The sequence below is a fragment of the Pelodiscus sinensis genome, chromosome 12, assembly GCF_049634645.1.
Source record: "Pelodiscus sinensis isolate JC-2024 chromosome 12, ASM4963464v1, whole genome shotgun sequence".
NCBI lineage: Eukaryota > Metazoa > Chordata > Testudines > Trionychidae > Pelodiscus > Pelodiscus sinensis.
This window is the reverse complement of record NC_134722.1, coordinates 27,308,502-27,333,867: the sequence shown is the minus strand read 5'-3', so window position 1 is coordinate 27,333,867 and position 25,366 is coordinate 27,308,502. Positions and strand designations below refer to the sequence as shown.

At 45.1% G+C, this 25,366-nt stretch overlaps 1 protein-coding gene across 1 annotated transcript in view; it reads left to right on the top strand.

Annotated features, from left to right (window-relative positions):
• The first annotated feature begins 1,492 nt into the window (after positions 1-1,492).
• The window catches only part of SHCBP1 (SHC binding and spindle associated 1), a 39,624-nt gene continuing 15,750 nt past the window's right edge, over positions 1,493-25,366 (top strand). The window contains exons 1-8 of the mRNA XM_075940189.1: positions 1,493-1,652; positions 6,861-7,031; positions 8,032-8,147; positions 12,149-12,357; positions 14,249-14,341; positions 18,025-18,258; positions 18,343-18,511; positions 19,741-19,861. Of these exons, the coding sequence (XP_075796304.1) occupies positions 1,556-1,652; positions 6,861-7,031; positions 8,032-8,147; positions 12,149-12,357; positions 14,249-14,341; positions 18,025-18,258; positions 18,343-18,511; positions 19,741-19,861 (1,210 nt within the window). The 5' untranslated portion in view covers positions 1,493-1,555. The remainder of the gene's footprint in view (positions 1,653-6,860; positions 7,032-8,031; positions 8,148-12,148; positions 12,358-14,248; positions 14,342-18,024; positions 18,259-18,342; positions 18,512-19,740; positions 19,862-25,366) is intronic.

The following is a 25,366-nucleotide window of genomic DNA, read 5'->3' as shown; positions in this document are numbered from 1 at the left end:
TAGTATAGCAGTACTGTTACTTCCTGTGACTTGCATGCAATGCCTCTGTTAGTGCAATCTAAAATCATGTTCGCTTTTTTTTTGCAACAGCATTGCATTACTGACTCATGCTGAGGGTGTGATCCACCACAACTTCCAGATCCTTGTTAGCAATGCTGCTGTCAAGCCAGTTTCTCAGTTTGTACTTGTGCATTTGGTTTTTCTTCTGTAAGTGTAGCACCTTACATTTGTCTTTGATAAATTTAATTTTGTTGTCTGTAACCCACTTTTCCAATTTTTCAAGATCTCTCTGAATTTTAGCTGTATCCTATAAAGTGTTGACAACCCCCTCATCCCCAGCTTTGAGTCATCCAGCCAACGGGAGCTGACAGATTTTGCTGGGGGTGGGGACATCACAAGAAGCGATCTCCCCCACCCTAGAGAGTCACATGGAGCAACCAGCTGCTTTGAGCCGTCTGGGAGCATGTCTGAGAGTCCTGCTGGCCAGGAGTGGCCTAGGTATGTGTCTCCCAGCCAGACCCTGCCTGCAGCACCCCATGCCCTCCCACACCTCAGCCCCAGGTCACCATCCAAACCCTCTGAACCCCCTGCTCCTTGTCACAACCCCCTCCTCTACCCAAACACCCTCGTAGATCTCACACCCACTCCTGCATCCCAGTCCCCTTCCCTCTGTCCCAGATCCTGCACTTCCTCCATAGAAAACCATGGCCCTTGACCACGTACAAAATCTTGAAGTGCCTCCCCCCCTCCGTTCCATATGGAGTCCAGGGCAAGTACGGCCATACAGAGCTTCTGAGTTTAGGGTGAAATTCATTTCTGAGCATGGAGGCCAGTTCAAAGTTTATGCACAAGTTAAATTCCACTAAAGCCCTCTTTTTAGGCTGTTTGATTCAAAAAACAAAATGCATTAATCCCTTTGTTTATCAAATTATGGTTTTGGCTGGTGGGTACAAAAGCAAAATAACACTGGAAAAAAGATGACTATCCACTGAAATATTTGAAAGAATGGTGAAACCCAGGGAAGTCAGAGATGGGCTAAAAAGTTGTAACAACTTAGATAAGTTTTCCCTGGATAAAAATGACACGAGGAGCCCTAACGATGAAGGTGTTTTGTAGTAATAATAAAACTGTTCCATCAGCTGCATGTTTATATCGGAATCCTCGATAAAAATCGGATTGGAAAGTTTGATTCACACGACGTGTTGGGGGGGTGTAAGGCCGGGCACTTCTCGCGCTACCAGCCCTTACAGCGCGGCTGCAACATCATGCAGCTCTCGCCTCCGCCTGGCTTTAGCCGCTTCTCTGCCCCCGCTGCAGCCCAGCCCACCTGCCCCTCCCCCGGGCCGGCACCTCCCAGAGGTCAACGTTCCACAGGGGCGTTATCTGCCCGCAGCCCATTGGCTCCCACAACGCCCGCCGCGCCATGCGCCCAATCAGAGCCCTGCGCCGTGCTTGCGTGGGGGCCGGCTCCGCGGCCCGCAAAGTTTGAAATTCCCGAGAGCGGGCGGGGCGGGCTGAGCCGCGGCCGGCTGGGGGGCGCGGAGCCGGCGTTCGCATGGCGCAGCGGGGGCCCGAGCCGGTGCCTGGGGAGGAGGCCGGGCCGGAGCGGGGCCCGGCGGTTGGCGGTGTCGGGCTGCAGGGCGCCAATCGAGGTATTTCCCGGCTCCCCGCGCTCGCCCCCCCCCCCTTGCGCTGCCCCTGCGCTTCAGTCCGTCCTCAGTGTCTGCCCCTCCGGCCCCTCCCCTGCAGCCTGTCCCGCCGCCTCCGGCCCCGCGGGAGCAGCCTTCCACTAGCCCCCCCCCAAGCGCGGCGCCCCCGAATTCATGCTCCTCCACGCTGCCCTGCTCGGCCCTTCTTTTATGCCCCTCCCGGCTTTTCAGTCCCGTTGCTGTGGGCGCTGCTGACGGGGCGGTGAGTGCCGAGTAGCCTGCGAGCCCAGGGGATTAGCGCGACAAGGCGGGTCAGGTGTAGGGTCTTCTACTGGGCGGGCTTGTGTGCCTGGGAGAGACCAGGAGCACAGAGCTCTTCAGTGTCAGGGAGCATCAGCTGGAGACACCTTCCCAGGACATGAGCCCCTGAATTCATTCGCTGTGCCCCTCCAAACCCAGAGAGTGGTAGTGGACCTTTGAGGTTTTGGTCCTAGTGGGTAGAGACTTGGCAGGGGGGTTCTCTCTTCACTTTTCCCAGGGGTCTGAAAAGTTCCCTCCTGCTGTGTCAATGGCACCTGTAATTCCAGTTGCTCATGTGCTGATCATTTAGCCCAGCATGGCCTGTGCTGCACCTGGCTAGCAAAGACCTACTGTAGAGCTGTGCATTTTGGACTAGGGCTGTTAGCATTTAGCTGTTTACATGATGAACCAATAAGCCTGGGGGACTATAGGCACCACACTTTACAGCAGGCGGGAGCCGATACATGCGGGGAGCCAGCTCTTGCGGAGCTGCCACCCCAAACTGCTGCTTCCTCTGTAGCAGAGGCAGCATAAGGGATGGGGACAGGCTCCGCGCAAGCACTAGCTGCTGCCTGCCCCACTATGTGTAAATATGTAACCGCTGAAAAATTCAGTGGTTACAGATTTACAAAAAAACATGATTGTTAGCGTTCCTCGTTTGGGGCTGTCCTTTTAAACTTCAAAAAATAATTGTTTTAATGTTTATATGGCTCTTGCATTAATACATCATTGGCGTGTGTATGGGATTGTTGAGGGGGGATAGCAATCTGTAAGACCGTTAACAGGCTTGAGGCTATCAGTGTGGAAAGGACTCTTCAGAAAGGGGTTCTCCCAGCACATTTTTGGTATCCTCTGAGTGTAACCATGAACTCTTACCAATGGCCATGCTGGCATTTTTTCCTGAATTAGCTATCACTTAGACTCAGTGTTGGGTAGGGATGTCAATAAGTTGTTGACTAGACAATTAAGCAATAAGCCGAGGCTTATCCGTTAATCTAGTCAACTAGTCTCATTTCCCTCCGCCCCCTGCTGCCACTACTGGTTGGTGCTGCATGACCAAAGCCAGGGACCAGAGCCCACTGCTGTGCAGCTAGGGGTTGGAGCCTGAAGTCCCTTGGCCGACGCCCCTTGGCCAAAGCCCAGGGCTGCACAGAGTTGTGAGGTTTGTGCCTGCAATACTGTGACGGGCCCTGGGTGTTGATGCCCAAAACCTTGTGGTTAGAGCGCTTGTCTATGCGGCCATCAACCACAGAGTCAGAGCTCCACAGCCTCCAAATAGGTTGAGAACTTACCTTACTCCTTCAGCATTGTGCCACACCTGTCTCTAGAGTGTGCAGGGCAGCGCATCCAGGAGCAACAGGGTAGAAGGGGGAGGGAGTGATGCTTTGCTTCTGCGCCCTCCCCCATCATCTTCCACGAAGTCGACAGCCACATGAAAAGCCCTTGGTGGCTCCATTTGAGAAATGGTGCCTTAGGGTTTGTCTATGCATGAAGTTGTTCCCCATTAACTCTCTGTCAGGGGTGGGCAAAAGAGCCTCCGCCAGCTGGATCCGTCCCACTAAGGAGGTGGATCTGGCTGGTGGAGGCCCTGCTGCTCCCCCGCCCCTTGACCAATCAGGGTCTGGGGGCAGGGGGAAGCATGCAAAGTTTCCTTTGCTCTGCCCTGCAAGGAGTGCTATGCGCTCCTGGCAGGGCAGGAGGAGACTTTGTGTGCTCCCCTGCCCCCAAGCCCTGATTGGCCTGGGGGCAGAAGGGAGAGCACGCAAAGTCGTCTCCCAGTGCCAGGGGCATGAGTGCCAAGGGCCCCTTGACCAGTCATGGTCTGTGGGCGGGAAAGCAGGGAAGTGTCCTGGCCTCGCCCCTTCCCTTGTTGCTCAGGACCTCTTCAAAAATTTCTGAAGAGGCAATCAGTAAAGAAATTATTGACCACCCCTGCCCTATGTGGATAATCCATGTGTAAGGCTGCAATTTAGTCACAGATTTCGGGGAACTCATGGAACTGTGACTTCCTGCAGCCTCCTTGACTTCAGCTTGTAGAGATCTGGTGCTGCAGGAGAGCAGGAAGCTGTGCGGTACCTCCGGCAACCTTTGGAATTTCAAGTCCCTGCAGGTGGTGGGGGAACTCCCAGCTCCTCAACTGGGAATCCCAGACAACCATGGGGGAATCAAGCTCCATGCCCCTGAGGGCACTGGGTGATGCCCAGAGCTGCTGGTGAGATGGGTATCCTGCAGCTCCCAGCAGCTCGTAGTTTTTGCAGATGCCCCAAATGTAGTAATGTTGGGATCCACACATCCCCATTTTGTCCGGGGTATTTTTAGTAAAAGTTAGGGACAGTTCATGGCTTTTGTGAATTTTTCTGTTTTACTAAAACCTGTTGGTGACTTTTACTAAAAATACGTGTGGCAAAGTCTTAGCTTTAGCCAAATACATATTTGGTTTTTTTAAACAGGTATGTTTGCAGGAGAAAGGGCCTTGCCCTTTCTGCTTTGTGATTTATAAGAGCCTGAAAGATCTTAGACTTTTTTGTTTTTTACATTCGAAGTTCAGTTCTTGTCTACACTCAAGGAATTTACTATGAATGTTTGGTCCCCTTAAAACACATGTAAAAGACTTGCGTCCACACCCAAGTAATCCAGCTAGGTTATGTGTGTTAGCATCTAGAAGTTCCAATAGGTTGGTGCCCCACTAAGCCAGGCACTGTACTGCTTACATGGGAAGCTGCAATGCCTGCCCTCTGTAAGCTTACAGTCAAAACAAGCCATGTAGAAAGAGAATGGGAGGAGAAACAGGCACAGAGATGAAGTGATTGTCCATGGTCACATAGCAGGTCAGCAGCCAAATTGGGGATGGAACCTGGGGTCCTGACTCTGTCTTGTGCCTGGTCTTCTGTATCTCATTGCTTGCTGCAGAATGAGAGCATGTTTAGTTTATGCTTGCATGGATAAGGGATGTCAGAGTGTACACAGCCACATGATTAACCGATAAGCCTGGGCTTATTTGTTAATCTTGAAGACTACAAGATTTAGGACTATAACAGAGTTTAAAGAGAAGCTAGATAATTTCATGGAGGTTAGGTCCATAAAGGGCTATTAGCCAAAGGATAGAAATGGTGTCCCTGGCCTCTGTTTGTCATAGGCTGGAGATGGAAGGCATGAGACAAATTGCTTGATTATTGTCTTCAGTTCACCCCCTCTGGGGCATCTTGTGCTGACCACTGTCGGCAGACAGGCTACTGGGCTAAATGGACCTTTGGTCTGACCCAGTACGGCCGTTCTTATGTACTCGTGTTCTCTCTCTCCCCCCCGCCCCCCACTGCCTTTGAATCAGAGGCATCAAGTTGGTGGGGAGCGGGAGGCAGTACCCATAAGGAGATGGCTTAAAAGCCATCTACCCATGAGCACCGGATGTGCCTATCCCCACCCCCACCCACATGCAGTTGCCTCTGATAGAGGGGCAGCAGCTCGGAGGGTGACAGAAGCAGGTGGGAGCTGATACTTCTGGGAGCTTGCTTGAAAGCTGTCTCCCCACGTGTATCTGCCTTAGCTGACTTGCCTCTCCCTGCTTCCCTCCCCCCGCTGCCTCCTACAGAGGGGTTGGGGGGACACAGGCAAGGACTTGTGCTGAGGGGAGCCAGCTTAAAAGCCAGTTTCCCCAGCTCTGTGGTGCCGCCTGGCCCTCCCCTTGCTCTGTGCTGCTGCTCAGCCCCTGACTGTGGAGGGGTCCAAGCTCCCTGTGGACAGGGACTACTGCCGTGGAGTAGCCTCTGTCCATGGGGATCTCAGACCCCCACGGACGGGGCTGCTGCCACCCTGCGCTGCTGCCTCTGTAAAGGGGGGTAGCAGTGTGGGGTGGCAGGTGAGAGGCGATCTGTGTGGGAAGCTGGTTTTCAAACTGGCTCCCCTCGTGGACCTCCTGATAGGCAGTAGTGCACGGTGGCAGGGGGCTCCTTGGGAGTGGATCCAGGAATGCACTGGCTGCTGGGCCTGCTTCCAGGAATGATCAAATAGTCATGTAACTGCAAAAATGTCATGCGTTTACAGGACTATTCAGTTACATGCTATCTAACATCCCTAGTGTGGATCACGGTTGCATGGTTCAGCTTGACCACCCTCAGAGCATGGTAGTTTTTTCAGGTGTCCAGTAGCTTTGAGGGGGGCATTGCAGTTGAAATAGCTGAGCAGAGGAACTAGCACAAAACTGCATTGGTTCAGAAGTCAGCATTGTTAGCATGAACACACTGAACTATTTGTGATTGAATTGGTTGTTAGAAACCATTTTGATCTCTAGTGTAGGATGCCTGAGGTGACAGGTGAACTGATTAAATGGACCTGCACTATAGATTAAAGGCTGAACTATTGAGGGAAGACATTTTTAGCTGCATTTGATTATTTCTTGACTTGCTGAGGCTTATTCAATGCTTAATGAACACCTGTGGGTGGAAGGGTGACAGATGGGCTGATGGACACTTGTATGTAATTGAACATTTCTGTCTTTCAGTTAAGATCTGGATTGTAGATGAGGTAGACCTTGTCTCAGGAGGTCATCCGGCAGTGCAATCATGCTGGTCCTGATATTTCTAATGTAAAAAATAGTGGGGGGGAGGGGAACCTATTCTATTAGCTCAAGCTTGTCTGAACTTCTGTATAATACACCCAAATGAAACAAAAAGCCATAATCTGTTTGAAAAATTCGGTTTGGGTCGTATCCAACAGGTAGGGAGATGCTGTTTGTCAAGTGTATGTACCTCTGAAAAATGGAAAATCTAAGTTAGCTATTTACATGCCACTCCAACAGTAAATTAGCCTGTGGACCAGTAGAAGAGGCACACATGGATTTTACATTTAGCAGTAGATTTCTGGGACAGAATGAGTGAACACTACTTGAATTGAGGTTGACTTTTTTCTTTTCAGAATTGTTCCAAGAAGATGATGACAGATGCACTGATTATGGGAGTCATGACAAATCAGGGTCCATTTTAGGAAGGCATGTGCTAGACAGGAACGCACTATTCCCAGACAGCTTCCAAACAAATCACCTTTTGTTTTATGACCGATTTAAAGCCTATCAGGATTACATCTTGGGTGAGTTACCTTTCTGCTCCTAAAATTCCCTGTTGTCATGATCTCGGTAATATTGACTTCTCTGGTGATTCAGTTTTAAGCTGTATATATTTGTCATTTTTAATTGCACCATTCTCCATTCATAGCATGGTAACTAGAGAGGAACTAGATTAGTGGCAGGAGTACAGGAGAGGTCAATTAATGATGGAATTGAGATTCTAAAGAGCCTTAAACTCTTACTTGTACATGAAATAGGAAACTCCTTTAGCTGAAGGACTAGAGCTAAAGGGATTTTGATATTGCAAGAGACTGAAGTCTGAACAATTGAAAAGCGGGGAGGAGGGGTATTTTTGATAAGACTTTGTCCCTACTGCTAGGGATGTAAAATTTTGATCAGTTGGCTAATCAAATAGTCAATGCAATTTGTGCTGCTGCTTTGAAATGCCACGTGCAACGTTGGGACAGCTGGGTCTGGCCCTGGACTCCCTGCTGTGCTGCTGCTTTGAAGCAGCCCCATCTCTTCTCTCCCCCCTTCTCCTCTCCTGTTGCCTCTTTCTGATAGAGGTAGCAAGGATGGGGAAGGGAAGCGACTAGTTGACTATCTGATCGGTATTTGCTTATCCGATAGTCGATTAGTCATTCACATCCCTACCTCCTCCCCAGGCGTATTTGAGACACATGGGGATCGGGCAGGCAGTTGCTCTTTTTTCAAAGCTTTCTGGGGGTTGAGAGCAGCCTTGTTAGCTCTCCAGGACTCGGGGCCAAGCTGTTTGGGGGCAAGGGGCTGTCTGCTCTTTGTTCAGCAACAAGTACAACTGGGTCCTGGTGTATACTGGGACTCTGAGCCACTAAAACAATACAAATGAAAAGACAGTGGAACAAAGCTGCAGCCCACTTCTGACATAATAAAGGAACACTAAAACCCCATCATGTTCAGCTTCCCTTGAATTACTCATGTGAACTTTATTCCCTTTGTCCTTTTATTGCATAAATACAAATTGTGATTTTAATTTAATTTTAGCTGACTGCAAGCCCTCTGAGGTAAAAGAATTCACAGCTGAGTACTTAGAGAAGGTCCTTGAACCATCTGGATGGCAAGCAATCTGGCGCACTAATGTGTTTGAGGTGCTGGTCGAGGTAAATGTAATTCACTTGCTAGTCATTTGTCTCCAATTAACATCAATTTACTCCACTGTTAACAGGCAAATCACTTCTTTTTAATTAAAGTTTATGAGCTGATAGAAAATAGCATATTTTTCACATCTAATTGTCAGTGTGGAGGACAGAGCATTAGGCAAGAAGCTGTTTAACCACTTGCAGTGGCTTGAGTGCTTGGACAGGAGAATGTAGGAGAACAACTTGTGACATGTAGCAACTTGAGGTGCAGTTAACTGTAAGCCCTCATGACTGTAACCTGTTCTGTGCAGATTGTAAATTGGGGCCAGGACTGTCTTGTTGTGTGTCCACTACCTAGCACGATGGTGCCCTGACTGGCTCTTCTAGGCTGCTGTAGTACAAATAGTAAATAATTATTCCTAGGATGGCCTCTCTTGCTCTCACCGAATGATAGTAGGGATATCATTTTTATTCTGCTGGCTGGGTCTTTGTGAAAAGTTTGTACTCTGGTTCCATTGGTTAGGTTTGTTCCTTGTTCTGTTGAACAAAAAAACTGATGAACCTATAAGCCTGATTTTAAATAGGAGGTGAAATCTAGGCATGTTTTGAAGTTTCTAAAACCAGAAATGGTGTCAGCCTGGAATTTTTCTTCTCTTGTTCCCTTGGCCTTAGAAGTTGCTTTATCTTCTGTCTGAAGGTTACTTTTTATATTACACCAGAAAGGATGGTATTGAGTTAATCATTTTTTAAGGTATTCTCTCGTTATAAACAAATACATGGTATTGAAGTTTTTTTAAGGAGCTAGATTGGCTTCAGTGATCGTATCAGTCATTCAAGGATGTCAGTTTGTGAGCACACAGGCATTTGAACTGTTGAAAGGATGCCGAGGTGCGTAAACCAGGGCTTGAGAGCACAAGGTGTTGTGTACTGGCTTTGTTGTGGTTTGGGTGGATCAGGATTTGCTTATGTTGCACGTCACATTTCCTGTCAGGAATGGGTTTTCCTGATGTTAGGATCAGATGCCTAATGACGTGGTCTTCAGTTGGGTTCCCTCCAAGGTGGGTCAAGCAACTGCTAGACTTCCCAGATGACTTGGAGGCCTCCTTTAACTGGCAAAAATTGTCACTGTTGCTTTTGGAATGCACCAGTATTTATTTAACAGCATCTGGGTTACATGGAAGAGGGGGCCAGTGCAGAGTGGCAGGGGACTAAAGGACTCCAATGGGGTGACATACATTTGTAGTTTTTGGTCTAAGAGGGTTCTTTTGAGATCAGAGGAGGAACCTACTCCAGGGAAGATGTGGGACATCTGAGGGATGACTCATGGACAATGGCTGACATTCCAGGAGTCTGTGGAAGGTCAAAATGGTACTTGTCTTCAAAAATAGGAAAAAGTAGAACCTGGGGAATTGGAGACCAGTCACATAATCTTGATACCCAGAAAAATACTAGAACAAATTATTATACAACTAGTTTGTTCAAACCTGGAAGATGAGAAATAGCCAATATGGATTTGTCAAGAGCAAATCATGCCAAACCCATCCAATTTCTATTTTTTGACAGTGGCACTGAATAGGGCAGAAACAGTAGAAATGATACATCTTGATTTTTATTAACGTTTTTGACACATTTCCCCATGGCAATTTCATAGGCAAGTTAGGGAAATTTGGTCTAGATAAAATTACTGCACAATGGTTAGAGAAACTCTCTTCACATGAACTAGACACCTGCTGCTCATCCATATTAGCCAATTGGTGCTCACAGGGCTTGGGATACAGGGCTGTTTCATTGCTGTGTAGACTTCCACTGTGAGATAGGGATTAAGGATGTTAAATTGTGTTTAATAAGCTAATTGGTAGTCAATGGACTTTTAAGCTGGCTTCCCTCAGCCCCGGTTCCAACTCTCCCCCCTCTTGCTGCTTCAAGCAAGGGAGAAGTGACTAGTTGAGTGGTGACTCGATTAGTCATTTACATTCCTATTAGAGATGTGAACGGGTAACTGGTAAACATTACCCTTAATGGGCTCGTGGGCTTGGAGTTGGCAGGCTTATGGAGGGCTGAAAGCAGCAGCCGGGTTTGGGAATGGGAGGGAGATACTACTTCCGACCTGCCTGTGGTATGGGGGGGTGTTCCAGTCCCTCGCTGCTGGCTGGAGTGGACCCCACCCCCACTTGCCTCCATTTAATTAGTTCATGGTTAAACACAACATTTAACCGTTAATTAACTAAACAGGATTTACTGAGAGATGGGAAGGTCTCGGAGTGCCATGAACCTAAGTTGACTGGCGTGTGTTAGCCACAGAAGTCTACTTCCTGTGTAAACATACTAAAAGAGTAGTTATTAATGGCTGGCTGTCAAACTATGAGGACTTGTAGGGGTGTGTCTTGGGTTTTGTATTATTCAGTGTTTCCATTCATGAATTGAATGATAGAATACACATTATGCATATAAAATTTGTAGATAAGACAATGTTGGGACAGTTGCAAGCACTTTGGAGGACAGGACTAAAATTCAGAAGAATGATACATTGCAGAACTGGTCTGAAAAGCAAGTTGATTTTTATTAAAAACAATTGCAAAGTACTATACTTAAGGAAAAAATCAAATGAACAGTTACAAAATGGAAAGTAACTAGGCAGCAGTAATGCAGTACAGCGTTGGGGTTACAGCAGATCACAAGTTAAACAGGTCAACAGTGAGATGCCGTGGCAAAAAAGACACCCTAAAGTTCCATAGCTATCCCAACCTAATTTCCTGTCCTACCAGGGAAATTAGTAGGCTTAGTGTTTGTACAGTGCTGTGAGGATGGAAAGCATTCTGGGGTATAGTGCTAGGAGTGTTGTAAGATCTAGTCTATGCTTAAAACTTAGGTTGACAACTATGGTGCTTAGGGCTATGAAAAATCTGCACCCTAAAGTTCCATAGCTATCCCAACCTAATATAGGGCATAGATGAGGTCCCACTCTCATTCACTCATCGGGTGGGTGCAGGGGGTTGGGGTACCCCAGGGGCGTCAGAGTTTTGGTTGGGTCGTGTCGGATGTGGGGATTGGACTTTGGGCTTTGGGGTGCAGGAGGAGGCTCTGTGTGGGCAAGTGGCTGGGATGTGGTTCTGATTTGGGGCAAGTGCTTGGATGCTGGCTTTGGGAGGGAATTTGGATTCAGGAAGGAGTTCAGGGCTGGGGCAGCAGGTTGGGGTGCCGGTTCTGGGAAGGAGTTAAGGTGTGTGAGGAGCTTCTGATCTGGGGCCCAGCATAGCAAGGGTCCCCTTCTACAGACAGCATGTTGCCTTTGTATGAACCCGATTTTAAACTTAACCCTCCTTTAAATAAGGGAAATGCTATCCCCATGCTATGCTTAAAACACCTGCAAGTAAAGTACAAACTTAAAATAAGTAGAAGTATACAAACATATGGGTGGCTTCTCTTTACAGAGGAATGGAAGTTGTTCGTGTTTCCCATCAATGTAGACTTGCATTGATCAGTGTTGTCCTCTCCCTAAATTGACATACTTCAGGAATCCCCATGCCACATTTGGTTCCTGTTGAAGTGCTTTCCAGCTAAAGGGCATGGCAGCTTACAAGGCTGAAGTATGGGATTAGTGCTCAGGAATTCTTGCTGTTTCTGGCTGTGACATTGAATTGCAGTGTATGCTGCTGTAAGGCACATGGATCCTGATGTTTTTCAGAGCACCCTCAGCTTCAAGGGAGTTGCCAGCTCTCTAATCCAGGCCTCTGTAAGAAGATAGTAATTTCCTGTCCTACCAGGGAAATTAGTAGGCTTCGTGTTTGTACAGTGCTGTGAGGATGGAAAGCACTCTATGTAAGTCTATGTATTTTCTGGGTGCAGAGTTAGTTTTGGGGTTTATAATGTCTGCACATGCTCAGACAACTGGTATAAAATGCCACACAGAGTGTTAACAAAGTTTCTGATTGATTTATATAATAAGACTAAATGTGTTATGCGCATTGTGTTGGCTTTCCCATTGCGCTCAAGCCACCCTAATAGCTATGGTGTTAATACAGGTTGTGGATGTGGAGTACTCTGCTCTGAAAGCTGTGGTTCGGCTCAGTGAACCTTTCCTGTGTGACTCCGATGTTAGCACCTTTACCTTGGAGTGTATGCAAGAGCTCTTGGAGCTGAAGGAGCATCAGTTACCACTGCAGGAGCTGTGGGTTGTGTTTGATGAATCAGGAGAGTTTGACCAGACAGCCCTGGCTGTAGAGCATGTCAGGTAAGAAAATGTTCATAAAAAGTTAATTGTCTCCTGAGCTATTCTTTCTTTAATTTTAAGAGTCTGTTTAGGTGTCATATCTGAGCTACAATAAAACTGCTATAATGTGTATGTGTTTCTTACAGTTACTGTTAGTGTCCAGTCAGAGCGCTTTTGGTAGACTCCTGTCTGTGAATTCTTGACCATTCTTATGGTTACATTGACCGCGCCTTAGAAGTAAACCTGACGGCAGCTAGCCCAAGAGCAAAGTTGACTGGTCAGAAGAAAAACACTGCTTGGTTTCATTATAGCCCATTATAAAGTAATTTGCTACTAAGCTTAAAAGATGCAACTCTCTCTCTTCCTTGCTGTTACTGGATTGTCTCACTTCTACCCTTGGCTACACTTTCTCCTCCATAACCCCCAATTATTCATTGTGGTGAATCTTTTTCCTGCATTGTTTTTAGTTTTCTCTTCCTGGATTCATTTTTTCTTTTCCTGTTGTGTGCGCACTACCTCTCCCTTATTTGCTGTTGCTTTGATGTGTATTTGAGACTACACACTAGGGATGTCAACATGTTCTCAACTACACAAGGCTTATTGGTTAATCTTGTCAATTACACATTTCTCTCTCCCCATCCCCCCATATCTCTGTTTCAGAGGCAGCAAGGGGGGGACAGTAGCTAGTGCTGGGGGGAACTGGCTTAAAAGCCGGTTCCCTCCAGAACTAGCTCTGCAGTGCCACCTTCCCCCACGCTGCTGCCTCTATCAGAGGCAGCAGTGGGGGGTGGGGGAGGCTGCCATGACGCCTCTCTGTCAGTGGCAAGCCTGAGTCTGGTATGGGCACAGGCTGCTTCGCAGCAGTAGCTCCTGTTCATGGGAGTCCGACCTCCCCACAGACAGAGGATGCTCTGCATCCCACAGAGCAGCCTCTATTCTTGGGGAGCTCAGACCCACTATGGACGGGGCGGCTGCCACCCTGTGCTGCTGCCTCTGTATCAGAGGCAGCAGTGCATGGCAGCAGGCAGCCGGTCTGCACAGGAAGCCAGTTTTTAAACTGGCTCTCCTTGCTGACCAACTCCCACCTGCCACCCCGTACTGCTGCCTCAAATAGAGAGATAGCAGTGCAAGGTAGCAGGAGACTCCTTCGGAGTGGGGCTGGGAGTGCATTGGCTTCTGGCCCTGCCCCTGGGGATGATCAAATAGTTGTGTAACCAATAATACTTTATGCAGTTACACAACTATTAAATTATATGATAGCTAACATCCCTACTACATACTTTACTTATTTTCTAACTCTTCCTTTAAGATCTTTTTTCCTTTCTTTTGTACTACTTTGCGCTCTTCTTCCAGTATATACACACACTTCATAAGGTTTAAAAAAAAAAAATCAGTAATAGCCACAAGGTCTGGACTTGAAGACTAAACTAAGATATGGGACCCCACTCTCCTGGACAATGTCCTGGTGAGAAGCCAAGACCCTGACTTAGCTCCTGTATCCTGTTTTTGTAATGACTATAGATGTCTGATAAGTCATAGCCCAGAAGGAGCATTTGATGGGTGAGTGAGCTAAGCTTAATGTGTCATGAGAAGAGGCCAGTGGAAGGATTTGAACTGGAGCCACATGCTACAAACTTAAATGCTTAAAGTCATTTAGGAACATAAGTCCCATTTTCAAAAAGTGAGTTAGATGCTTAGCTTAAGTTTAGTTGAAGTCAATGGCCTTTTTGAACACTTTACTCACAGTTTTTACAGAAGATAAGGAATACGAGGCTAGTGTCTGTATATGAATAGCTTGGAGGAGAGTGAGATGGGGACTAGAAGTTGTGATATTTTGAGGTGTCTTCTGCAATTTATTACTTTTCTATTTTCGGTCCTATCTTTTGTGAAAGTGACTGTTTTATTTCAAAAGATTTTTCTACCAGCACATATGGAGGAGTTGGGATGAAGAGGATGAGGATGACTTTGATTATTTTGTCCGATGTGTTGAACCTCGACTGAGACTGTAAGTGACGTTTTATAAACACTTAGTTAAGAAGTGCTGGAAGGGGAAGCATGGGAGTAGTGATGGATGAAATGAAAATCATACAAAAATCTTTTTATTAGCAAACAAAGCTAATTCTAGTGCCTGACAGATTACTGTCAGGCACTAGAAATCTTGTATTTGGAAATAGATCCAGTGGTAATAGATACTTTTTATTTAGCCCTTTTTCATAACCCTTTTCATTCCACTAGATGGCGATCCAAACCCAAATATAGCCTCTGTCAAATGTAAGAAGACTAGTTTAATTTTAAGTGTGAAATGTGTTCCTAATTAAGACTAATGTGTGATGCTCCATATACCTCTGGGTGTGGAATAAGAACCCAAATGGAACAGAACATAGAAGAAAACTTGAAAAACCAAAACCAAAAATGGATGTTGAAGAAGGCATGTGTATTTTTTTCCCCAGTGAGGTTATTTTGTATTACATTTTTCTGAATGTGGCTTTTGAATACCATCCAGCCATTTGGAACTTCGTGCACAAGGGCACATTTGGGAAATATTAAAAACGTATTTTTAAATACCTGAAATGAATCACTGGAAAGTGGTTTTGCGAGTTTGCTAGGACTTTCCCTCATTTGACAATACATTAAACCAGGGGTTCTCAAACTTTGTGATTCCGTACCTCTTCCCCCCAAGTTGCTCGCAACCCCCTTGGGGGTCGGGACTCTCAGTTTGAGAAACGCGGCATTAGTCCATGAAATCTCATGCCTGTTTTCCTCAGTCCTTTTTTGTGCCTTGTATTTATTTAGAATAGGAATTCAGGAATGCACATTGCATGCCAATCCAGTTTTGATACTGTGATTGAAGTGGAGATTCTTTGAAATGGAATTCATTATGATAGTTCAGTTCCATGTTCTACTTGGGTCACATAGAGCTCACACAAATTGGGAGGATATGTTTTGAGGTCTCAAAATATTACATGTGGAAATAAACATTCTCATGTGTTTTATGTATCTACATTGCAAACAGATGGGGGAGGCAGAAGGAAGAAGTTGCTTTTTTCCTTGGAGGGAAAAATACTTTGCATCTAATGAAACTTGAATGTAATCACATGCAAACAGCCTTTTTTAAAGTAGCTAATGGGCTGAAAAGGGAGTTAGAAGCATTTTTAGAGAGGACTCAAATGGGAACCATAATGTTTCAGGTTTGTATTGCAATGAAGAGTAAATATTTTCTTTTCTCATTCCCAACTCTGTACTTGAAGCAAAACATGTACTCTAAGCCATGCAGAAGTTTATATGCTCTTCTGCTCTGATGTGAGCACTGATGTGATGTGTTGACTATTTAGTAGTAATGTACATCCTTTTATTCATGTAGATGTGCAATGTTTTCATTCTTTTTCAGAGAGTCTCCCATGAGTTTTGATTAAATCTTGTACTGCAAACTTTATCTCTAATTCCATTAATTTTTTTAAATAGAAGTTCTTGTCTTGTAAAACTGATAAGTCTATGTAAATTATTTTACTGAAGCTTGGTAAAATAATTCAGTTTTACAGTAGAACCTCAGAGTTACGAATATCTTGGGAGTGAATCTGAATTGTTCATAAATCTGAATTGTTCATAAGTCCAAACAAAAGTAGAACTTTTGTCCTTTCAAAAGTTTACAAGTGAACACTGACTTAATATAGCTTTGAAACTTTACTAGCTGTGTGGAAGACAAATGCTGCTTTTAACATTTAAAATTTAATTTAAATGAAACAAGTAGAGAAACTGTTTCTTTAACTTGTCAACTCTTTTAACGTTCCCTTTTTTAGTAGCACTATACTCGATTTACTTTTTCCCCCTTTTTGGTCTCTGCTGCCTGAATTTCAGTTCTAAATGAGGTGTGTGGTTGAATGGTCAGTTTATAACTTTGGTGTTCGTAACTTGGAAGTTTTTCTGTATATAGCTACAGAGTGATCAGTTCTAAAAGTGAGAATAGACACTAGGATCAAACTTGGGTACAGTTTCCATTGTTTTCTCCTAGGGATATCAATGTGTAGACTACACAATTAACTGATAAGCCTAGGCTTATCGGTTAATCCTGTCAACTACATGCATTCTCCCCTTGCTGCCTTTGATACAGCAAAGGCAGAGGCAGCAAAGGGAGTGAGGTGGGAGCCGGTGACTGGGGAGCACTGGATCTGCACCCCTTCTAATCCCCGCCACCCGCATCCTACGGAGCAGCCTCTGTCTGCAGTGAGCCTGGGCCTGATGCAGACAGAGGCTGCTCTCCGGCAACAGACCCTGTCTGTGGGGGGTCTGAGCTCCCTGCAGACAGGGGCAGCTGCCACCCCTCACTGCTGCTACCTCTATATCAGAGGCAGCAGCACAGGGAGGCAGGCGGGAGCCAGTTTTTAAATCATCTCCCCTCACGGACCAGCTCCTGCCTGTCACCCCATGCTGCTGTGTCTGAGAGGCAGCAGTGCGGAGTAACTGTGGTCTCCCTGGGAGCGGGACCGGAGTGCACTGGCTGCCAGCCCCGCCTCCAGGGACTATCAAATAGTCGTGTAACAGTTTATGCAGTTACACAACTACTCAGTTACACGCTATCTATTTTCTTTGAGTATTATACTTCTCTGTATTAAGAAATCAACTAGTTCCTCACCTGCTCTGAAGCGTATTCATAGGTTATCGCCACGTATGCTGCATTTACAACACTATCACCACGCTTGTTTTAGCTATGAGGTTGTTACAGCCAAGTAGATATTTATTATTGTGCTTCCATTTTTTTTGTTCTTTATGGCACTTTTTTGAGAGTGCTGCCCTTTAATGAACCTCCGAGTGATTGAAACTTGGTCTAAGGAATTGCCTTGATCCTTGGTTTTTTTGGATGTTTTCTTCTTCCCAGTAAGACTCCTCAGCCACTGGACATGGAGTTATTTATATAGTGTGTAAATATCCTTCAGTTATGCCAAAAACAAAGGATTTTTCTCACTTTGCTTTCAGTATCTTTTTCATTGTTTTCTGATCTTTCTGGTGTGATGACTGTTACAACCGCTCTGAAATTTTCAACAAGTTGTCTTCTAGCTGGCAGATATGTGACTCTGTCTGAACTAAGCAGGACAACTTTGCAGGAGTGTTTCCATCTCTCCGGCAAGACTCCTTGATGGTACATTATATCTTGTAGTAAATCTTCCTTTTCACTTCTATCATCCAGTTCTAATTGTTGCCTCTTTCACTTTCCGAGAGGAATGTTCTTCTAGGCAATGTTCTCCTTTTGCTATTTCAGAGCTGGCATTTGCTACATTATTGCTGCTGTTGCCACCAATTTCTTGGTGCCTTAAAAAGTCCCATCAATATTTAAAAAGTGAATTAAAAATAATTCTTGGTAATGTAGCTGCTTTTGATGTTTTCATTCGTTTGATTTAACAGTACATCTTTGTATTAAAAAAAAATTATCTCCCCTTTTTGTCTGTATTCTTTGAACTCTAATAATCTTGGGTGTGCATTCTAATAGTGGGAGAGAGCCTATTTAAACCAATGTGCTTTTTGTAAGCTATGCCCCTTTGAATTGCAGTGTCATAGTGCAGTGAGTTTAGCACTTGTGACTCAAAGTCTGTTTGTCAGAGGAAAAATGTCCATGGATTGAAATGGGTTTTAGATTACATTCTTTCTGCTTTGGGAAAATGAGGAACACTAACTTTCCAATGCTTTGAATTGTAGGCACTACGATATACTTGAAGATCGTGTCCCATCTGGACTTATTGCTGATTACCACAGTCTGCTGTCTCAGTGTGAGGTGCTCTACAGGAAGTTCTTAAACGTGAGGAATGGCTTATCAAGCAGCGACTCTGATTCTGAGGCAGAAAATGTTTCTATGGTGGAAGGCTTAAAGCTGTATGATGAGATAGAGCATCTGAAGCAAAAGCTAAAGCTCATTGAGAATCCTCTCTTGAGGTACTGTGTATGTGTGTGACGAGGGGAACCAGATAGGAAATGATCTCCATCAGGTTTGAACTGATGGTGTGTGGTTTGTTTCAGGTATGTATTTGGTTACCAGAAGCACACTGGTCTGCAAGCCAAAGGCTCCCGTCCACTGGGAACAAAGATCACTCATGTTGTGTCTTCTACTATAATGGCAAATCTGTTGCAGTCTCTGCTCAGGGACAAGCTTTGTCCTGAATCCTGTGATGAAGAACTAGAAATACAGGTAAAATATCAGGAGTCGTCTTCATTCTCTGTCCTCCATTTCTTTTATCTTCCCCAACAGATTAATTTTTTCCCCCACAATATTCTGTATTTACAGAGCCTACCATGAGGATATCTTAATCCCACAAGTATAATAAAAATAGTGATTAATAAGGGTGAAAGAAACATCTAACTTGTATCTGCTAAATACTACTTTACCAGCTCTTTCCTTTCTGTGCATGGGAAATGGGGAATCTGTTCTGCACTCCTATAACAATTTTATAAGGACACATTCTGAGTAAGACATGAAACTTGGAGTTTTAGTGTACTGGGATGCAGTCCTTTTAAAGTATTTCTTTTAGCCAATTAGGAGTTATCTGCATTCCGTTCCTTGAGAATAAACAGAATTATTTACTCAATTCTAGTTACAGCAGTTTGCGTGTGTTTGTCATTTAATTGCCCAGATATCTGTTAGGAGCTGTTCTGAAGGATAAGTTAGGCTATTGTGGAAGAAAAAACCAACCACTCATGCTTAATTTTCAGAGCCTGGGTTGAGCATGCAGTGCTAGCCAGTTGTAGGAGGATCCTAATTCTTGTAAACTGAGCATGCCTAACCTGGAAGTCAGAGGCAATAAACAAGGAACTCATGACACCATTTTTAGTCTCTGTTCAGAGTAGAATACCAATGTAATGCTTGTGATAGGTGCCAGCCTGCCCACCTTTGAGACTGAACAATTTAGTTAATACAACATGTCTGCCAGGCAGATCCCACTCTTTTACTGCAATGTCCTTGAATGCTTTTTAGGAGGAATCAGCTCCTAGAGTCAGAGCATCTAGACTCGCTCCCATCCAGGACCTCTTGCCTTTGCCTTGTGTTCCCTTTGTGGACTAGGGTAAATCACCTGGGACAGGGCAGAATTGAGGTTTGCGTTTAGGCTCTTAAAATGTGGCATTTAATCTTTCTCTGCCTCAGTTTCTCATCTGCATATGGAACAATGCTTCTCACAAGGATGTTTTGAGGCTAATTTGCTGTTCTAAAAGTACATGGAGATCCTTGCACGGTAAGCACTGTATGAGTACAAAGTGTTCATTGTATTCTAGAGGTGCACTAAAATGGGTTTCCTTTAAGCCGAGGCAGTAGCATTTCGACGATGTAGCAAAATGTTCAAATTACAAGGAAATACTGTTGGCATGAACTCAGGCTATCTTTTGTTTTCTGAAGCTGATGAAGTGTTTATCTGTCTTTTACAGTTCCACAGTGATCCACTGACAGCTGTCAATGCCTGTTATGAAGGAGATACTGTCATCATCTGTCCTGGCCGTTATATTATAGAAGGCATGTTCTGCATTACTGACTCAATTGAACTAGAAGGTACATAAGAACTGCCATATGGGGATCAGACCAATAGTCCATCTAGCTCAATACTCGAACTTCTGATAGGATTCTGATGCTTCAGAGGGAATGAACAGACCAGGACAGTTTAGAATGAGCCATCTCCTGTTGTTTGGCCCTAACTTCTAGGAGTTATTTTTTACTTGCCAGAGTTTATGCTTTCTCCCCCCCCTCCACGCCCCATTTTTCCTGTCTAGGCTTTGACTTCCAATTTTTAAAGGATTTTTTTTCTCTCTAACTGCTTCTCTTGCTCTGCTGTTTAGTCATGGTGGCATTTTTTCACCCTTTTTCTGTGTTTTATTTTTTTTGAGGCATGCATTTAGATTGAGTCTCTATTTAAAATATATTTTCAATAATCTCCTTGCAATTTATATGAGTTTCACCTTTGTGATTGTTTCTTTTAATTTCTGTTTATCTAGTGCCTCCTCCCCTTTTTTTAGGTGTAGTTGCCTTTTCAAAGTTAAACACTAGAGTGGTGGTTTTCTTTGGTAACTCCTACTCCTTGTCCACACAAGCATGTATACATTAAATTCTATTATAGTTGCTATGGCTGAACAGTTGGCACTGTATTCACTTTTTGAACAAATCCTGCATTCCACTTAGGATTGGCTCAAGAATGGTCCCTCCCTTTGTGGGTACCAGTACATCCTGCTCCAAGAAACATTTATGGTGTCTAGATATGTTATCTTTGCATCCCTTCCTGGATGTCTCAGGTCAATATGAGGATAGTGGATGTCCCCCATTATCGTGTTTTCTGCCTTTGTATTCTCTCAAATCTCCTTGAGTATTTCACAGTCATAACTATTATCCTGGTCATGCATTTGATAAGATTTCTACTTCATGGAATTTCTATCCATACAGATTTTATGGTACAATTTGCTTAAGATAAGGTAGGAGATTCTTTTTGGTATGGAAGAGCCTAAAACTAATGTTACTGGTCAGTAATCTAGTTTCTTATAGTAAACTGAATTGTGCAAAGGTATCTTTTGGCTACAAGTTTAGTAACTTTTTTTAAGTGCTTTGCCGTTCCTACAGAGGCTCTGTTTTTAATGCATGGAGTATGTTTCAAAGTATGTGCTTACTGCCTGTGCTTGAGGTATGTCTTCTACCAATGAAGTAAGTCTGAGAACTTCAGAAGAATACATTTATCCTCAACGTAGTGTGTTCTCATGCTACTTATTTGGATAAAATCATTTAGTCACTGCCCACTTGTTTTGCTAGTGCACAGACTGCAGTCAAAGTATATAAAGAAGGCTTGACTTCAATTAGCACAAAGATCACTTAAGGTAATTTCTGTATTTATATTGTAGAGCCTGTGCTCTGCAATTTAGAGTATATATTAGACCTATGCCTTTGTTAGCTGGTCAGTAGAACCTCGTTTAATTACAGTGAGCAGGAAGACTCACTGCACACGAATTGAATTTTGTGAATCAAGGAAACTAGTTTTACCTTCATTGCCAGGAGAAAACACTGCAAAATGTACTTGTCTTGTGTGATTTAACATAGATTTAACTTGATCATATGCTAGTAAATACTCTGCACTTTATATTTATAGCTTTTGCAAGTAAGTGGCATCTTAGTCTTGTGAATTAGGCTGTTGACTATGAAGACCTGAATTCTTTCCTTGTCTGCCAGTTCTGTGACCTTTTGTGGCAAGCCATTTCACTCTGCTTCATTTCCCCCTTTTATAAAATGAGAGTTATTAATCTACTTCAGAAGGGTGTTCTGAAAACTGCTTATACCTAACAGGTTGTATGTAACTTTATTGAAGTTAGGGGACAAGTCAAGGCCTTGTAGCATGTTGTATTCAAATATTTTTGTTGAAGAGTGAAGCTTAATGTGTAATGCACAAATTAGCAGGGTGAATGGTGATGTTATACCATATAGAGAGAACAGAGGGAAGTCACTGATTATGGGTTCAGATTTTTGTGTTTATTTTGCAGAACCAAATAGGCAACATATATACGTTTCTACAACAGAGTCCTGTGGCACTTTGAAGACTAACAGATTTATTTGGGGATAAGCCTTCATTGGTAAAAACCACTTTGTCAAATGTAAGGAATGGAAATCAGAAGTTATCCATGTGAAATAAATCTGTTAGGCTATGTCTACGCTCACGGCTTCTTGTGCAAGTATGGCTGTTCTTGCGCAAGAATCCGCAGAGCATCTACACTGCCCACCTGCTCTTGCGCAAGGAAATTTACAGTATGGCGTGGTAAGAGAGGGATTCTTGCGCAAGAGCCATGCTTTTTTTAGCAGGTGTAAGCTCTCTTGCGCAGGCACACTTGCACAGGAGGGCAGTGTGGACGCTTGGCAGGGATTTCTTGCGCAAGAAAGCCCTATGGCTAAAATGGCCGTCGGAGCTTTCTTGCGCAAGAGAGCGTCCACACTGCCATGGGAGCTCTTGCGCAAAAGCACAGCGCGCACATGGTAGTGTGGAAATTTCCTTGTGCAAGACTAATTCCTTCATCAAGTAGTTGCTGAACCAACAAGGGGGGATGCTATTTTAGATTTGGTTTTGGTGAATAGCAAGGACCTCATAGATGAAATGGTTGTAGGGGACAACCTTGGCTCGAGTGATCATGAGCTAATTCAGTTCAAATTAAATGGAAGGATAAACAAAAATAAATCTGAGACTAGGGTTTTTGATTTCAAAAGGGCTAACTTTCATAAATTAAGGAAATTAGTTAGGGAAGTTGATTGGACTAAAGAAATTATGGATCTTGAGGTGGAGGAGGCCTGGGATTATTTTAAGTTAGTTGCAGAAGCTGTCAGAAGCCTGTATCCCAAGAAAAGGGAAAAAAATTATAGGCAGGTGTGTTAGACAAAGCTGGATGAGCAAGCATCTCAGAGAGGTGATTAAGAAAAAGCAGAAAGCATATAAGGAGTGGAAGATGGGAGGGATCAGCAAAGAAAGCTACCTCATTGAGGTTAGAGCATGTAGGGACAAAGTGAGAGAGGCTAAGAGTCAGGTAGAGTTGGACCTTGCAAAGGGAATTAAAACCAACGGTAAAAGGTTTTATAGCCATATAAATAGGAAAAAAACAAAAAAAGAAATAGGACCGCTAATTACTAAGGATGGAGTGGAGGTTAAGGATAATCTAGGAATGGCTCAATATCTAAACAAATACTTTGCTTCAGTCTTTAATGAGGCTAATGAAGAGCTTAGGGATAATGGTAACCTAACAAATGGGACTAAGGATATGGAGGTAGATATTACCATATCCAAGGTAAAAGCCTAACTTGAACAGCTTAATGGGAGTAAATCGGAGGCCCAGATAATCTTCATCCAAGAATATTAAAGGAACTAGCACATGAAATTGCAAGTTCATTAGCAAAAATTTTTAATGAATCTCTAAACTCAGGGGTTGTACCATTTGACTGAAGAATTGCTAATATAGTTCCTATTTTTAAGAAAGGGAAAAAAAGCGACCCGGGTAACTATAGGCCTGTTAGTTTGACATCTGTAGTATGCAAGATCTTGGAAAAAATTTTGAAGGAGAAAGTAGTTAGACATTGAGGCTAATGGAAATTGGGACAAATTACAACATGGTTTTACAAAAGGTAGATTGTGCCAAACCAACCTGATCTCCTTTTTTGAGAAAGTAACAGATTTTTTTAGATAAAGGAAATGCAGTGGATCTAATCTACTTTGACTTAAGGTATTTGATACAGTACCACATGGGGAATTATTGGTTAAATTGGAAAAGATAGGGATTAATATGAAAGTTGAGAGGTGGATAAGCAACTGATTAAAGGGGAGACTACAGCGGGTCATAATGAAAGGTGAACTGTCAGGTTGGAGGAAGGTTACTAGTGGAGTTCCTCAGGAATCAGTTTTGGGGCCAATTTTATTTAATCTTTTTATCGCTGACCTTAGCACCAAAAGTGGAAGTGTCCTGATAAAATTTGCGGATGACACAAAGTTGGAAGGTATTGCCAATTCAGAAAAGGATCAGGATATCATACAGGAAGATCTGGATGACCTTGTAAATTGGAGTGATAGCAAATAGGATGAAATGTAATAGTGAGAAGTGTAAGGTTATGCATTTAGAGATTAACAACAAGAATTTTAGTTATAAGCTGGGGACACATCAGTAATGGAGGAGGAGAAGGACCGTGGAGTCCTGGCTGATTATAGGATGACTGAGCCGCCATTGTGACATGGCCGTGAAAAAGGCTAATACGGTCTTGGGATGTATTAGGCGAGGTATTTCTAGTACTGATAAGGAGATGTTAGTGCCATTATACAAGGCATTGGTGAGACCCCATTTGGAATACAGGCAGTCCCCGACTTATGCGGATCCGACTTATGTCGGATCCGCAGTTACGAACGGGGCTGCCCCAGAGTACACGGACTGCGGGATCTCGCGGTCCTGCCGCCCGTGTACTCCGGGGCTTTCTCTGCGTCTCCCTGGTCTGCAGACCAGGAAGACACAGAGCAAAGCTGCGGAGGGGCTCGGGCAGCGGGGCAGCCCAGGCGCGCCTGGGCTGCCCTCCGCTCCCCTCCCCCCGCGGCTTTGCAAAGCCGCGGGGAAGCTGGCAGCGGAGCAGTCCAGGCGCGCCTGGGCTGCCTCGCTGCCCGAGCCCCCCGCCGCTTTGCAAAGCTGCGGGGAAGCTGGCAGCAGAGCGGCCCAGGCGTGCCTGGGGTGCCCCGCTGCCCGAGCCCCCCCGCCGCTTTGCAAAGCCGCGGGGGGGCTCGGGAAGCGAGGCAGCCCAGGCGCGCCTGGACTGCTCCGCTGCTGGCTTCCCCGAGGCTTTTCAAAGCCGCGGGGGAAGCCGGCAGCGGGACAGCCCGGATGCCCCGCGGCTGTCCCGCTGCCGGCGTCTTCAGAGGCTTTGCTCCCGGTCTCCCTGGTCTGCTGGTCTCCAGCAGACCAGGGAGACTGGGAGCAAAGCTGCAGAGGACCCAGGCGGTGGGACCGCGGTGCGTCTTGGTCCGCCGCCCGTGTCTTCCTGGTCTGCTGGGGTGGGGGGGGGGGGGACGCAGCTAGTACCCCCCCCCCCCCCAGCAGACTAGGTTTTTCTCCGGACGCCTGGGGCAGAGCAGATGGGGTGCTGCTGGGTTGGTCCAGTAGTGCCAAGGAGCGGCGCTACTGGAGCAACCCAGCAGCACCCCCGCTGCTCTGCCCCAGGCGTCCTGATTTAGCCGCTGCTGAAACTGACCAGCACTGACTACAGGAAGCCCGAGGCAGAGTTGCTCTGCCCCGGGCTTCCTGGAATCAGCTGCTGATCAGTTTCAGCAGCAGCTGACTCGGGGACGCTTGGGGTTCTTAAGTTGATTCTGTATGTAAGTCAGAACTGGCGGTCAGTTTCAGCAGCGGCTGAATCTGGACGCCAGTTCCGACTTACATACAGATTCAACTTAAGAACAAACCTACAGTCCCTATCTTGTACGTAACCCGGGGACTGCCTGTACTGTGTGCAGTTCTGGTCTCCCATGTTTAAGAAGGATGAATGTAAACTGGAACAGGTACAAAGAAG